This window comes from Phoenix dactylifera, chromosome 5, assembly GCF_051530095.1.
Source record: "Phoenix dactylifera cultivar Ajwa chromosome 5, Ajwa_hap1_PhDact_Kaust_v1.1, whole genome shotgun sequence".
Taxonomy (NCBI): domain Eukaryota; kingdom Viridiplantae; phylum Streptophyta; class Magnoliopsida; order Arecales; family Arecaceae; genus Phoenix; species Phoenix dactylifera.
In genome coordinates this window covers 16944320-16958209 of record NC_143194.1, presented here as the reverse complement: position 1 = coordinate 16958209, position 13890 = coordinate 16944320, and the positions used below count along the sequence as shown (strand labels likewise).

The following is a 13890-nucleotide window of genomic DNA, read 5'->3' as shown; positions in this document are numbered from 1 at the left end:
TAGCCACTGACGCCATGCTTTGTAAGGTGTTCCCTATGACCCTTGGCAAGGCGACTCAGTTCTAGTTCTTCGGGCTTCAGCTCGAATCCATCCACTTCTTCGAGTAGCTCGCCCGCCTCTTCACGACACACTTCGTCTCCATCCAAAGATGATGTCTTAGTTCGGACACGTTGTTCGATATCAAGCAGAGGGAGAAAGAGTCCTTCAAAGACTGTCATCCGCTCTAATCCGGCGACACTAGAGGTCTGCAACCTGGATCAGTCGGTCACAATGTCAACAATAAAAGGTGGCTTGCAACTGTCACGCTTCCTCTTCTCCTTTGAGAAGCACTTTTCTGCCAACTTTGCCGAAATATTGGCATGAGCAGAAAAGTATGCCAATGCGGAGAAGGCTATGACCTCCCATTGAGAATTTGCTGGCAGAAGAGCCCTCCTAAAAAGGAGCTCGCGACGGCCAAAGAGCCCTCCTCAAAAGTTTGAAAGGTACACTCTTCTTATAGCTCTGAGGACTCCGAGGCTACTTCTACCCTCTGCATCACATAAAGGTCTTAGCGATCAAGAGATACCAGAAGCGGTACTACCGCTTCCACCAGGACCACGACTATGACACCGAAGAGTACATCCAACTCAAGGACGAGATCGAGGAACTCAATAGGTGCAAGTGGCTACACCAATACGTGCACGCTCGACAAGACTGAAGAGCTCTTGCTTTGACCACTAATCTGCCACCCTTGGAGCCAATCGACAATCGTCCGACAGTAGGCATCATCAACACAATCACTCGCAGGCCTCTTGAGGATCCAAGTGCTTCGAGCAGCTGAGCCCCCCAAGAAGTCGAAGCTGCCCCGAAGAGACAGCATATGGGAGACATCATCACTTTCTTCGACGTCGACCTAGGACTCTAAACTCCTCATGACAATGCTATAGTTATTTCTCTTGAAATTGCAAATTATGATGTAAAGAGAATACTAATTGATAATGAAAGTTCGGCTGACTTGTTGTTCTATGATACTTTCCAAAGAATGAAGCTACCTCCCGAACAACTTTGGAAAGTCAATTCCCCTTCGGTTAGCTTCATAGGGGACTTTGTCCCCATAGAAGGCGTGATCAATCTGCCGGTCACCACAGGACAAGAGCCTCAAAGCAGCACACTGAGGCTGAACTTTCTGGTGGTTTGGGTCCCCTTAGCTTACAATGCAATTTTAGGCCAACCTGGCCTCAATACCTTCTAAGCTATGGTGTTAACTTAACACTTGCCCATTTGATTCCCCATAAAAAGCAAGGTTGGAGAAATTTGAGGTGGCCAAGTAGTAGCTCGCCAATGCTACATGGCCACCCTCAAATGAAAAAAGCCAGTGGAGACTCTACAGATTGAGAGGCTCGACATAAGGGATGAGGTCAAGAAGCAGTAGGGAGAATCGGCCGAAGAGCTGGTGATGGTCCCACTGAAGGAGGACGAACCCGATCGGACTGTGCAGATTGGCTCAAGACTAGACCAAGAAAATCGAGTCAGGATGATTGGCATTCTTCGGGCCAATGCTGATGTCTTCGCCTGGTCATCTACCGACATGCCAGGTATAAGTCCTAAGGTGATAGTTCACAAGCTCAACGTCGACCCAACTCATTGACCTTTGTTGCAAAGGAAGAGGAACTTCTTTTTTGGATAAAGGTAAGTGTGTATATATCCAAATTGAAGAAATGACGTACAAATGCACAGGGGCATACCCCAGAAATCAAAGGCTAGGAGGGCATACCCATCTAGCCACAACAACTAACTACAAAGCTTGTAAGAACAAAATGATGAGAGTGTCAAAAGATATCATCAGAGAATCCCCACAAACTGTGAAGCCATCTATTAGCAGGAGATGGAATCACACCCCGTGTGAGATTAATCCGAGTCACAATACAAAAAGTAATCTCTCTCAGAAGAACACACTCATGTGTAGGGCCATCGCCATGCAAACGAGCATTACGTTCTCTCCAAATGTAGTAGACCGCAGCTGCCACCATAAGCTTTGTAGTTCGACCCAAGAGTGAACGACCATCCATGTGAGAAAGCCAAGAGATCGTATCCATCCATCTATGCGAGGCCCACGAAATATTACACTTCGCACAAAGAACGGACCAGATGCGCTGAGAGAATGGACACTCAAAAAATAAATGATCCACATCCTCATGCCCACCCCCACACAAAACAAATTGGGCGACCTGAATAATGCCAAAGCGTATAAGATTAGCTTGAGTATACAAGGCATCCCGAATGTCTAACCAAAGAATAAAGGACATCCTTGGAATAGCTTGGCTATGCCAAACAAGCTTCCAACAGTCCACTCTACTATGATGCGGGCGCAACGACTCCCAAACACCACGAACAGAGAAGGAACCCTTCGGAGCATCAATCCACTGCAAGACATCCGGCCTTCTGCTATCTGGCCGGAATGAAGTAGGAGTACTACTAATGAGCTCAAGCCATGCAGGGGAGCGAGAGATAGGCCAGTGCCACTCCTGGCCGTCAATAATAGCCTCCACCTTGGCATTCTGCCCAAGGCCAGAATCATAGATAAACCTTTTCCCAAACACCTCAATAAGAGGACCAAGGGGATGCCAATGGTCAAACCAAAGTGAAATACTACTCCCATTGCCCACTCGATATCTCATCTTCCATCGAACAAGGCTGCGAAGACTAAGAATCTTCCGCCAACTCCAAGAGCAATCCCTGAGGCATTTGATCTTCCAAATACTTTTGCCTCGCAAAAGATAAGAGCGAACCCAAGAAGACCAAAGAGAGTTACCGTCATCATTACAGAGAGCCCATAAGTGTTTGGTCATGGCTGCCCTATTCCAAGTCACCATGTTCTTAATGCCCAAACCCCCTTCCTCCTTAGGCAAACAAATATTGTCCCATGCTACCTTCGCACCTCTAGTGCTAAGCTCACAACCCTTCCAAAGGTAAGAGCATAAAGTGGATTCCACCTTCTTAATAATTGATTTGGGCAAGATGAATAAGGAGGACCAATAAACTTGGATGGAAAACAAAATAGATTTGATGAGTTGTAATCTACCTGCAAAGGAGAGAGCACAGCAAGTCCAACTCTTGGTTTTGGCAATAATCCGGTCCACCAACACCTTACAATCAGTAGCCTTTAACTTAGTCGTTATAAGTGGCACACCAAGATACCTAATCGGAAGCGCTCCTTCATTATACCCGAGGATATCCAAAAGCTGCACTCGAAGCTCGGAAGGCACTCCACAAATGAACATGCTGCTCTTATCTGGATTTGGTATAAGTCCAGAGAAGTCTCGAAATTGCTGAAGACAACCACCGATCAAAGACACAGAAGCCAAATCCGCTTTACAGAAAATCATAAGATCATCTGCAAAACACAAGTGAGAGATCTTTTTCTTTTCACAACGCCAATGGCACTTGAAACCACTATCCCTTACCATATTAGCCATCAGACCTGAAAAGACCTCCATGGCTAGGACAAAAAGATAAGGTGACATAGGATCCCCTTGCCGCAAGCCCCGACCCCTAGGGAAGAATCCATGAAGTTCGCCATTAATAGAGATGGAGAAGCGAGTAGTGGAGATATACTCCGCAATCCATCAACTCTATCTGGAAACCCCATAACACGTAATACAGCCAGTAAAAAATCCCACTGAACAGAGTCATATGCCTTCATTAGATCCACCTTAAGAGCACATCTCGGAGAGCCACCAGAGCGATGATAGTTCCGCATTAACTCTTGGCAGAGGATAATATTATCACTAATACGTCGACTCGTAACAAAGACCGTTTGGAAAGATCCCACCAATCCCGGAAGTACCACCTTCACCCTATTTGCTATGAGCTTTGCAATACACTTGTAAACAGTGTTACAACAAGAAATTGGTCTAAAGTCCTTTACCTTGGTAGGGTTTTGAATCTTAGGAATCAAAGAAAGTGTTGTAGCATTTACTTGTTTCAGAAGATGCCCGGAGGAGAAAAAAGATTGGATAGCCGCTATGACATCTGCCCCAACTATATTCCAAGCCTTCTTAAAGAAGCCAGCACTAAAACTATCTGGACCGGGAGCCTTGTTGTCCTTCAAAGAGAACATCGCCATCTTTATTTCGTCATCTGAAACAGATCGATCTAAATCCTCCCTCTGAATCTCAGTGAGCCGCTTTGAAAGGACTCGCTGAAGCATGTCCTCATCAACACCCGCAACCTCATGAGAACCTAGAAGATTCTGAAAGAACTGCACAATGGTGTCACTGACCTCATCCGGAGTCTCCACCCGAGCCCCATCATCAGTAGAAATAGATGTGATCTTGCTACGACTCTGAAAAAGCTTCATAGATTGGAAGAAGAACCTCGAATTCTTGTCTCCCAAATTCAGCCACTGAACCCGAGCCTTTTGCTTCAAAAAAACTTTCTTCCGCTCTGCTCAACTCCAAATAATCTTTAATGAGCATTGACTCCTCGGGGTGAAAAGTCGAGTCAAGAGGATGACGCTGAATCATACGTTGTACCTCCTCCAAAGCCTCTTTAGCTCGCACCACTCGCCGAGGCAAATTTGCAAAGAACTCCTTATTGAACTTTTTCAACTCCCCTTTCAAATGCTTCAACTTATGGCATAGTTGATACATTGGACTTCCTTTTATATCTATAGCCCATGCCTTAGCTACCACGCATAGAAATTGCGGATGCTCAGCCCAAAGATCAAAGAATTTAAATGGTGTTTTTCGCGAAGGTAAGGCAGCAAGTGTTACCACCATTGCAGAATGATCCGAAACACCGGAGGGAGGAAAGTAAGCTTCAGAGCCTGAAAAGTCACACTCCCATGTCAAATTGGCAAAGACCCGGTCTAGCTTCTTCATAATAGGAGCCTTGTCCTGCCGATTAGACCACGTGAAGAGACTGCCATTCTGTCGTAAATCACTTAGACCAGATTGAAAGAAACAAGTAGCAAGGTCATTCTGCCAAGAAGGCCAACTATGAGAGCCCCCAACCATCTCCTCTTGTGACTTTATAGCATTGAAGTCCCCCATGAGCACCCATGGAGAAGATTCCCATCCCACACTGCAAGAAACTAAATCAGCCCACAATTCACTCCGCTTAATAGGGCAATTATCACCATACACAATTGAGACAATGAAAGAGGAATCCTTAGCAAGATCCCTAACATGCACATGCATCACTTGGTCAGATGAATTTATAAGAACCACATCCAACTCCTGTGGATTCCAACCAGTCCAAATCCGTCCATGAGAAGAAGCATTATAGTTGCACAGTAAACCCCAATTTCGAAAGATGGTGTTCGCCAGCTTTTCTTTATTCTCTCTTTAACTTTAGTTTCCACCAAACCACAAAGTGACAGTCTTTCCTTTCGAATAAGTTGTTGCACTTCTGAATGCTTGAAAGGGTCATTCAAACCCCTAACATTCCAATAGTCAATAATCATAAAAACTAAGAAAAGAGAGAGAAATCAAGCTCCATAAAGGATTAACTCCATTTACCCCCCCCCCCCCCCCCCCCCCTCGGGGAGTAGTATTTCCGCCCTTTCTTGCCCTTGCCACCTGACCCTTTCATCTTCTTCTTTTCAAGCGAGTCCTTTGCCTTAATAGTCATCTGATTAGCCATAGGAGTAGTAGCACCATCAGCACAAATAGCTAGCAATTGTGGAGTAGTTTCATCCATTTTGGGTGTATGCTCTTCAACATCATTTTCAGAAAAATAACACTCTCCCTCTTCAAATTCCACATTATCCTGAAGGTCCTCAAAAGCAATGAATGGAAGCGTGGACTTCTCATCCATCCTCTCCGAGCTAGGTGAATGTAAAACAATCGCATTAGATGGTGTTGCCTCCAATTCACACCCACAAAGTGCTGTCAACCCTTTATTCTCACAATGAGAAGTTGAAGGTACCCCACATTCCATCGGTGACTTTCCTTTTTTATGCCTTGTAACTTCTTGCCATTCACCTTCACTAGTAGAACCCATCTTAGGCACCACTTTGTCACCACCATCGATCTTAGGAACCCAAACTTGCATTGTTTTCTCCTTGGCCACCTTAGGGCAAGTGCCATTCGAATGGCCAAACACTCCACAAAGTCCACATTTATGAGGCAGCCACTCAAAGTCAACAACAACACATATTTGCTCCCCATTAGGGCATTGCAAATCAAATTCCTTAATGAGATCCTCAGAAGAATCAATCTCCACACAAACCCGAACAAAACTAAGTCGCTTCCTTGCAAGGGTGATGTGATCCGCATGCAAAGGAATCCCAACAGCGCTAGCCACAAAGCTTAAGCCTTGAACAGTCCAATATTCAAGTGGCACATTGTAAAGCTGAACCCACACCGGGATCTTCCGCATATCTTCTTTGGCCAACTTCAAGTTAGGTTGCCACCTTTTAAGCACTAGCGGCCTATTCGCCATATGCCAAGGAGCCTTGTCTAGGATGTTGCATGCATGCTCAACGCTATCAAACTTGAAGAAGAAGAAGCCACTTTCAGAAGCTAGAACCTCTTTCAATCCCGAACTACCCCATATCTTATGAGCAATCGAATTCACAATTGGAAATGGGAGCTTATTTCCAACAAAGTAGCCAATGAGAGTAGTCTTCCATACCTCACACCCTTCTTCAACAATGCTAGGAGGTGGTAGCACCTTAACCCGACCTTCTTCTCTCAATAGTGGTTCATAATGTAACGAATGAGAGGTCTTGGAATGTTCTACCAATTGAGGCCCACGCAATACTAAAGCTAGGCTGAACTTTAGGATTTTCAGCCACAATCACACTAGGCCCATTGGTATGCACGGCCCCCACAAGATCATAGCCCACTCCGAGGCCTTGAGCTTGATTCAAACTTGAAGGAGAGGCTGGCTGACTTTTTTTGGAGATAAATGAATCTCCCAAAGGCAACTGATCATTCAAATAATTCCCAAAAGTAGTAGCTTGCAATATAGGAAAGTTACCTAGTTGGGCTTGAGAGACAAAGGAAGGAGAGGGTGGCTGACTTAATTTGGAGAGATTTAAATCTTCTAAAGCCAGCAGATTTTTGAAATTCTTCCCATAATTACTAGCTTGCAAGGAAGGAAAGTTTCCTTCATAATCAGCATCATTCATAGGCAATAATTTACTTCCGAAAATAGCTCCTTTGCCATCAATAGAAAAATCTCCATTTGAATTTCGCAGCAGTTGTTGAGGGAAGAGTATTGCCGCTGTAGGAGGCTGTATTGCCCCTTGAGGAGGCACACCACCATCACCAATGGCTCCAAACCGACCTCCATTCTCATCTCCAAGTGTATGCACCATATGATCCAACCCAGCAACTTGAACGCCACCATTAACATCTCCAACCTTGGTATTTGGCAACCCCAAGGCTATTCGTGCAGAACTAGCATCCACCACTCCCTTCTTGTCACTAAGAACAACCTTTGAACTAGCAGCACCACCACACTTAGACCCACTCGGATTAAGATTCAAAGCACCTCAACCAGGGCCTAAACAACCAATAACTCCACCACCAACAAGATTCTTCTTCACCTCACCATCATTCGAAGGAGAATCCATCAAAGAGGTGAAAAGAAGAGCCCACCAGAACCAAACAATCCCGCAGAAAAAAAAACCACCAAAGTAATCGGATCAAAAAGAGGCTAATCCAACTACATAAGAGAGAAAAGAAGGAACAATCGTAATCAACAAGAAGGATGATCACGAAGGAAGAAGAGAAATAAGAGAGGGAGGGAGGAAGAGAGAGAGGTCCTCATTAGACCGTCTCTCTTGCAAATGAAGGATGAACTGAATCCAAAAGAGGAACTTCACCATAAAAAGGTAGCAAATCATAAACTACGAGGTTGACAAACTCCTAGAGGCTAGCTTTGACTGTGAAGTAGGTATCTTGACTGGTTGGCCAATGTTGTTCTTGTGATAAAAGCCAATGAAAAGTGCCAAGTCTGCATCGGCTACACTAACCTAAAAAAGGCATGCCCAAAAGATAGCTTTCCATTCCCGAGGATTGATCAGCTCGTGGATGCGACCTCGAGGCACCAACTACTGACCTTCATGGATGCTTTCTATGGGTACAACCAGACTCAAATAGCGCCTAAGGATGAGTAGAAAATGGCCTTTCTTACTGATAGAGGCCTCTACTGCTACAAGGTGATGGATGCCCTTTGGCTTAAAGAATACCAGGGCAACTTACCAATGCTTCGTGAATATGATCTTCAAAGAGCAGATTGGCCGAAACATGGAGGTGTATGTGGATGATATGCTCATAGAAAGCTGAGTAACAGAGCAGCACATAGCCAATCTAGAGGAGACCTTCACGACTCAGAGGAGGTACCAAATGAAGTTCAACCCAATGAAGTGCGCCTTTGGGGTCACCTCGAGGAAATTCTTGAGATTCATGGTGACGCAACAAGGCATCGAGGTAAATTTTGAGAAGATCCGAGTAGTGCAAGAGATGCAATTGCCATGGAATGTCAAAGAAGTCCAATGCCTAACTGGACAGATCGCCACACTTGCGAGGTTCATCTCCAGATCGGCAGAGCACTGCCTCCCAAGGGATTTCAATGGATTGAAGAGTGTCAAGTGGCCTTCGATCGACTAAAAGAGTACCTCAGGTCGTCGCCTCTCCTCACAAAACCACAGGTTGGAGAAATGCTCTACTTATACTTAGCCATTTCTCCTTCAGCTATGAGTTCAATCTTGGTGCGAGAAGAAAGAAGGTGCTAAAGACCGACCTATTACACAAGCCTAATCCTACGAGACATCGAGACCAAATACTCTAGGTTGGAAAAGATGGTCTACGCCCTCATCATCTCGGCTCGAAAGCTTCGACCGTATTTTTAGACCCATTATGTCACAATCTTGACCAACTAGCTAGTGAGGCAGATCATACAAAAGCCCAAAAATATAGGTCGGATGGCAAAATGGGCAGTGGGGCTCGGAGAGTTCGACCTGGAGTACTGACCTCGATCGTCAATCAAGGCACAGGTGCTAGCGGATTTTCTATTGGAATTTACCATACTTGATGAAGATCGTACTGATCTCCCTAAAAAGAAGACCACAAAGCGGCCGTGGATCCTACATGTAGATGGGTCATCAGGCTTGGAGGACAGCGGGGCTAGACTCATACTCACTAGCCTTGATAGAGTAATCACAGAGTTGTTAGGAATTATGTCATAAAAGTCAATCGTCAGCCTGTTGATAATTGAATTGTATATGAATCAATGAATTAATAAAATGTTATTTGGCATTATTCATCGCATATATTTTGTACATCTTCTTAAACTCTTGTAATGTGATGAAGTCCTTAGGAGTCTTTTAATAGATAAAGGAGGACTTGTCTATGAGTCCTTAAACCTGTTCGCGACCAAACGATATGCTATTACTAGGACAATAGCAGTATCAAGAATAGGTCGTTGTGTGCCATATCTTTGATTGTCCTCTTAACCAAAGAGTGTAGAGACACTGATATGACACACAGGCAAAGTGTAGGAGTATATTTCACTGAACGTGACCATTTTCGGAATGCTCTGCTGTCAAGAGATGTTCCGAGTGGATATGGGTATAGGTATCCCTCAGACCTAAGATTACCACGGTGACTTGCAAGCAACTCACTGTACTTTGGTATCAGACTATCTAAATTTCTAATTCAGTGATGGAAGGCTACTGGGTGCAGTCAAGTACTTGCAAAGTCGATGCGTGGGTCAAGATGGAGTTAACCCCTCCTAGTGACAGGAGATAATGCCCTTATATTCAATTTAGCAAAACCTTAGCCAGGATAATCCTTTTGAGGAGTCATAGGATTTGTAAAGTTGAAACATATTTTGGATGCACTGATTAAAGAGTTGACAGAACTCTGAAGTCATCCTAGGGATTTGGAATCATAGGGATTAATTATACGATAACCATAGTCCAAGGGTTCTTGAATGTTGCTTTGCAATCATTCGGCCTATCCGGACATCGGGTACCATTGCTAGATGGTCATTTTGATTAGTATAGGAAGTTGTTCTTGTTCTACTGGCTTAGGTTCGAACCTATGGGGTCACACACATAGAAGTTTCTAAGTTGATCAAATGGCTGACAAACGATTAAGAATCGCCCAGGGGTATATTGGTTAATTCAATTGACAAATTACCCTAAGCAAAGGTTGCAATAAAATAATTATTAAATTATTGAAGGATTAATTAGCAATTAGATTGCTAATGAACTCAATCTGATTGAATGATTGGGCTTAGGTTGAGCCAAATTGAATAGGATTCAATTTGGGCTACATCAGGGTTTGACCTAATTGGATTGGGGTCGATCCAAGTAGATTGAGCTTGACCCAATTGATGGAACTTGACCCAATTGGATTATGCTTGACCCAAGTCAATTAGAAGTTATTATTTGATAAGGTTTATGAGTCCAAAAATTCAGAATTGGATAAGGAGAAGAATCCCTAAATTTTAGGAGTCTAGCTTTATCTCTTGGAGAAGATTGACACCTCATCCTTATCCTCTTGGTAATCCTTCTTAGGGAAGGAGTGTTCCACAAAATTAAGAGAAATTATTGTCCTCTTAGCTGCCATATTTTTTAGAATTTTTGGAGATTTTATCAGCCAAATAAGTTGGCAAAAATAGAGGTGTGGCGTGGGGGTTCAAGGCTATAAAAAGACCTCCACGCCTAGGGTTCATGATATGCTTCTTGGGTTTTCAAAAGGGTTCTGAAAGTTCTGAGATTGTGCTGTCCTCCTCTTCTCCTTCCTCTCCTTCATCTCCATCCTTCATCTTCTTGAAGAAAAATTAAAGGTTGAGTGCTTCGAAAGAAAAAGGTTCAGCCATTGCAGCATCTCTACGCGAGCTAGCACTCCCGCAGATGTCGATCTTCCTGGAGGTTCGCATGGACGATCCATAGAGGCCGAACACGTGTACGGCTATAGAGCATGATCAAGGAGTCTCATCAAAGACCTCTAGCAAATCAGATATGAGATTTGATCTCATTAAAAATTATGATTAGATCTTAAACATGGTTGCTGAAATTTCAGGGTTGCTGAAATTTTAGAATTGTATGTTAGACATACAATCAAAGTTTCATGCTTTACATAAACATTTAAATCTTGGTTTTCATTTTTATGTTAGAGATAAGATCTCAAGCATGCATGAAAATTAAAGAGTTTAATTTTTAATTGCTTTCGCTGATTTCTAAAAATTTTTAAAAAATAATGCATGCAGCCCGCAAGGGTTCCTTTCAATGGGATCAGAGCCAGATTCATGTAGTGTTTAAATGTTTATGTTTAAAATATGATTTCTAATCCTAGTAGTCAAGTAATTAGATTGGGTGGATCACCAGACCGTCTGGTCATAGGAGAAAGAAGGGTTTCATGACCCTCTCTTCCCATTCAATGGTGTCTCCTAAGGCGTGTAGGGGTGCCATTGTGATCAAATCCCATGAAGATAAACCACGAAAAGAAGATTAAAAGTAGTTTTAATCTTTGTATTTAAATCTAAAATCATAATATGTTGAGATTAGGTCTAAAAGAGATTTATGATTGATATATTTTCTGTTTTTGTATGTTAAATCAGATCTGAAAATAAGATGCATATTGTCACGTACGAAGAGATTTCAGAGTTAATCCCAATAACGTGCGGCTCGGTCTACCGAAGATAACCGATCAGCCTTCCTGGCGTGGGTACCTAGTCTCTATGACTTAGGTCACGCCTAACAACAATAATGCAGCGAAGCACAACACCAGAAAACACCACGAAGGAGAAGGAGAAATATAGGGGAAGAGAACTTTATTGAATAACCACTCAACTGATTACAATAAGCTCTCCTGACCTCTCCAGCGCTACCGGATGCTAATCCCTCCCCTTTGAGGGTCCTCTTATAGAGGAGCAACATCCAATTACAAGTCCCTCCCGAACTCAACTTCCCATGCACAAGATAAGGATGAATTCTATATAAGATCGCAAAACCCTGATTCCCGCAGGATTCTGCGCAATCAGATAAAACAGCCAAGTTCGTGCCCCAAACGAACTCAGATTACCATAAAACTGGATTCGTTGGATTCGGGATAAAAAAACCCTTCCAGATGGCACCTTTCCACTTTGAACGGACTTCTATAGAGTTTCCAAAATGCCCCTCAAAGTGAAAGCGCGTGGAAACAGCGTTACAGCCACGTCTTCTAACCATACACGTTTTCAGATACAAAAACGTGTTAAAACGTGTCCCTTTCCTTCTGGAGACTTATGCCACATTCCTCCATCAGTGGCACATGTTTTCATGCATCCCAATTTCCCGGATTCAGTCCATGCTTCGAGATAAGCCCACAACGCTGAATCAGTCTCGTTGCAGCAGCTTTCCTCCTGATGATGAACCAGCATGTATTCTCAACAATACACGCCTTGGAGCACGTGCCCACGGCCCCATGCTCTTGGGTATTCCTCCTAGATCTTGCACACGTTTCCCTAGGTGATCCTAGGGCCCAGATTTGGTCTCCAAGTTGCCCAAATCTCTAGAGAGCACCGTCAGACCTCGAACCCATCCAGCGAACTGATCTGGTTTATACCTTGATTCGCGTCCGGTCCAACCCCGATTCGAGGAGCCGTGATTCCCTCCCCCACCTAAGCCGAAGTCGCCCCTGACGAGGGTAGGCGGTATTCGTTGATGATATCCTCGAACTGCCATAGTTCGTCACCATATTTCCAGCTTGCTTCTGAATCTGATAGTCCTTTCCATCGGACTAAGTATTGCACATGGTTACCCTTTTTCCTGTCCGCCTTGATTTCAAAAACCTTCTTGGTGTAAACTCGTACGGCCACTGGAGCTCGCCCGCTTCGAGCCCGAGAAGGGTCAGTTGTGTCCTCTCTGAATGGTTTCAACAAGGACACGTGGAACACCGGGTGCACTTTCAGCTTGGAAGGCAGCGATAATCGGTATGCTGTCTCTCCAATTTGATGTGTGATGATGAAGGGACCTTCATACCTCCTCACAAGTGCTTTATGGTAGCCCGACTTCAATTTCATGTGATGGTAAAGCTTTACCAATACCCGATCACCAACCTAAAATTCAGCTGCCCGCCGCTTTATGTCAGCCCACTTCTTCATCCGTTTGGTCGCCTTCAACAAGGACATTCCTTCAAGAAGTTGAAGGTACCCCACATTCCACCGGTGACATTTCTTTTTTACACCTTGTAACTTCTTGCCATTCACCTTCACTAGTAGAACCCACCTTAGGCACCACTTTGTCACCACCATCGATCTTAGGAACCCAAACTTGCTTTGTTTTCTCCTTGGCCACCTTACGGCAAGTGTCATTCGAATGGCCAAACACTCCACAAAGTCCACATTTATGAGGCAGCCACTCAAAGTCAACAACAACACATATTTGCTCCCCATTAGGGCATTGCAAATCAAATTCCTTAATGAGATCCTCAGAAGCATCAATCTCCACACAAACCCGAACAAAACTAAGTCGCTTCCTTGCAAGGGTGATGTGATCCGCATGCAAAGGAATCCCAACAGCGCTAGCCACAAAGCTTAAGCCTTGAACAGTCCAATATTCAAGTGGCACATTGTAAAGCTGAACCCACACCAGGATCTTCCGCATATCTTCTTTGGCCAACTTCAAGTTAGGTTGCCACCTTTTAAGCACTAGCGGCCTATTCGCCATATGCCAAGGAGCCTTGTCTAGGATGTTGTATGCATGCTCAATGCTATCGAACTTGAAGAAAAAGAAGCCACTTTCAGAACCTAGAACGTCTTTCAATCCCGAACTACCCCATATCTTATGAGCAATCGAATTCACAATTGGAAATGGGAGCTTATTGCCAACAAAGTAGCCAATGAGAGTAGCCTTCCATACCTCACACCCTTCTTCAACAATGCTAGGAGGTGGTAGCACCTTAACCC

At 44.1% G+C, this 13890-nt stretch overlaps 1 protein-coding gene across 1 annotated transcript; it reads right to left on the bottom strand.

Moving 5' to 3' along the window:
* Nucleotides 1-3057: 3057 nt before the first annotated feature.
* LOC120104631 (uncharacterized) lies at nucleotides 3058-13651 on the bottom strand. The gene is made up of 8 exons (XM_089923519.1): nucleotides 13211-13651; nucleotides 6967-7450; nucleotides 5567-6722; nucleotides 5333-5420; nucleotides 4515-5219; nucleotides 3595-4324; nucleotides 3178-3460; nucleotides 3058-3061 (listed from the first exon to the last, which is right to left on the bottom strand). The coding sequence occupies exons 1-8, from the start codon at nucleotides 13649-13651 to the stop codon at nucleotides 3058-3060; spliced, it is 3891 nt and encodes a 1296-aa protein (XP_089779645.1).
* Between the last annotated feature and the right edge of the window lie 239 nt (nucleotides 13652-13890).